General features: G+C 42.2%; 1 protein-coding gene across 1 annotated transcript; it reads right to left on the reverse strand.

Moving 5' to 3' along the window:
• Positions 1-464: 464 nt before the first annotated feature.
• Positions 465-2,071, reverse strand: LOC141704083 (uncharacterized). The gene is made up of 2 exons (XM_074507412.1): positions 1,139-2,071; positions 465-974 (listed from the first exon to the last, which is right to left on the reverse strand). Exons 1-2 carry the CDS (start codon positions 2,069-2,071, stop codon positions 465-467), a joined length of 1,443 nt encoding a protein of 480 aa, XP_074363513.1.
• Positions 2,072-2,951: the final 880 nt, after the last annotated feature.

Genomic DNA, 2,951 nt, shown 5'->3' on the forward strand with positions numbered 1-2,951 from the left:
GTACATCATCAGCAAAGAATAAGTGGTTCAATCTGAGTTCTTTGCAACGCCAGTGGTACTTGTAACCCTCAGGGGTTTTGTTCAAAATGCAAGAAAATATATTCATGCATAATGCAAAAATATAAGGAGACATTGGGTCACCTTGTCGAAGGCCTTTGGTGCCCTTGAAGTAACCATGAATAACCCCATTTAATTTGACAGAGAATCGAGTTGTACAAATACAAGCCCTGATCCAACCAATCATGATTTCCGGAAATCTCATTTTCTTTAAAATTGCAAATATGAAGCTCCACTGAACAGAGTCGAAGGCTTTATGCAAGTCAATTTTAAGAGCACACTTGGGCATACCTGTCTCCCTTTCATACCCTCAAAACAGTTCTTGAGCCATAAGAATATTGTCCAAAATATATCTCCCCAGTATAAAAGCTGATTGAGAAATGTGAACCAAATCAGGCATGACTTTCTTAAGTCTGGAGGCTATAATCTTCGAAATACACTTGTAAAGTACAGTGCACAAAGAGATTGGCCTGAAGTCCTGCATTTTGGTTGGGGCGGCTCCTTTTAGGAATCAAAGCAATAAAAGTGGAGTTAATTCCCGAAGGCATCGAACATGAGTCAAAAAAATGTCGAACAGCAGCACAGAAATCAGGACCTGTAACTTGCCATGTAGCAAGAAAAAATTCCACATTCACTCCATCCGGCCCAGGGGCTTTATTCTTTTTCATTTCCTTGATGGTGTTAAAGATAAGCATGTCAGTCACCGGAGCTAATAAGAAACCAGATTGCTCATTTGTAATCATTTTGCAATCAACCCCAGAGAGATCAACAGCACAGTTATCAGAATTTGCAGGAGTACCTAAGAGTTGAGAGAAGTAGTTCACAGCAACCGAAGCACAAGAATCCTGACCATGCACAAAATTGCCTGCAGAGTCCTGAAGAGTTAGAATTTTGTTTCTATTCCAGTTTGCTTTGCACTGTTGTTGGAAAAAAGAATTGTTGTTGTCACCTAATTGTAACCACCTAACTCTGGCCTTTTGAAGCAGGAAAGATTCTTCTTGGGCCAAAGCCAGGTTAAGCTTTGAAATCAAATCTTGCTCTTCAATAAACCTAGATTGATTTACAGTGTAGCCATAGATGCCTGGAACTCATCCAGATTGCTACGGGCAATCTGCACATTAGTGTGAATATTGCCATGATCCCTATTAAACTTACGAAGCAGCACTTTAGTGTGCCTGAGCCTTGCATGTAACTGGGCTATAGGGGAACCAAGGCAATGAGTAGACCATGCAAAAGAAACTATATCCAAAAAACCAGGGATCTCAATCATATAATTGAAAAATTGGAATGGCTTACCAAATTTACGTAGCTGCATAGGTTCAACAAACAGAAGAGGGTTATGATCCATAATGCCTCGATTCTTAACAAAAACGCTGCCCTCAGTGAAAGCATTAAACCAAGCAGAGTTTGCAACCATTCGATCAAGGCGCTTAAAAACTGGATCATTCAACCGTTTGTTAGTCCAAGTGTAATTGTCACCAACTGTTCGTAATGATTCCAAGCCATTATCATTCAGGCAATCCTTAAAACACTGCATCTCAGGAGTCCAGTGCTCACGGCCCCCAACAACTTCACCCAAACTAGAAATGCAGTTGAAATCACCAAGAAAAGCCCAAGGTGCAGAGCTGGGGCATGTAGAATTGATATAATCCCAAAGTGGCACACGATCTATAGCATCATTAAAAGCATAAATAAACGTTACAATAAAATTCAGATTTTTTTCAATGAATCTAGCATTGCAAGTTATAAATTGAGAAGATTTCGAAAGCAAAGAAATATCCCAAACATTAGGATTCCATCCAACCCAAATTCTACCATTGTGGTGATGGTCATAATTGAATAGCCAAGGCCAATTTTTGTTTATTTTCTTCGAGATGCTAGAGGCTTTAGAAACTTTAACCTTTGTCTCCAAAATTCCCATAAACTCTATATTATTAACAGAAATGAATTGTTGAAGCTCCTGCTGATGAGGGGTTTTATTAATACCCCTAACATTCCATGATGCAAAATTCATTGGAAACGTCTCAGACTAATTGGCTGAACAGCCAATTTAGGACTCCTTTTATGTGCTGGACTTTTCCTGTTGACAACCAAGGTGAACCCATCTTCATCAACTAAATCAGATTTGGGCGCTTTGAGGGCAATCACAACCGGGTGGGTTGGATGCTTAGCTGCAGGCGCTGCATGTGTTGCAGGCGCAGGGGCTGCTGCAGGCAGGACTTGCCCTATTGGAGCTGGAATTACCGCGGCTGCTGGCACCAGACTTGCCCTCTAATGGATCCTCATTAAGGGATTTAGATTGTACTCATTCCAATTACCAGACTCAAAGAGCCCGGTATTGTTATTTATTGTCACTACCTCCCCGTGTCAGGATTGGGTAATTTGCGCGCCTGCTGCTTTCCTTGGATGTGGTAGCCGTTTCTCAGGCTCCCTCTCCGGAATCGAACCCTAATTCTCCGTCACCCGTCACCACCGTAGTAGGCCACTATCCTACCATCGAAAGTTGATAGGGCAGAAATTTGAATGATGCGTCGCCGGCACGAGGGCCGTGCGATCCGTCGAGTTATCATGAATCATCGAAGCGACGAGCAGAGCCCGCGTCGACCTTTTATCTAATAAATGCATCCCTTCCAGAAGTCGGGGTTTGTTGCACGTATTAGCTCTAGAATTACTACGGTTATCCGAGTAGCAGATACCATCAAACAAACTATAACTGATTTAATGAGCCATTCGCAGTTTCACAGTCTGAATTAGTTCATACTTACACATGCATGGCTTAATCTTTGAGACAAGCATATGACTACTGGCAGGATCAACCAGGTAGCATTCCACTTTGCTGCCGGCTCCGCATGAGCAAGGGACGGATACCATCCTTTAGTCAATGCAGGGCACGA

Source organism: Apium graveolens, unplaced genomic scaffold, assembly GCF_009905375.1.
Source record: "Apium graveolens cultivar Ventura unplaced genomic scaffold, ASM990537v1 ctg74, whole genome shotgun sequence".
NCBI lineage: Eukaryota > Viridiplantae > Streptophyta > Magnoliopsida > Apiales > Apiaceae > Apium > Apium graveolens.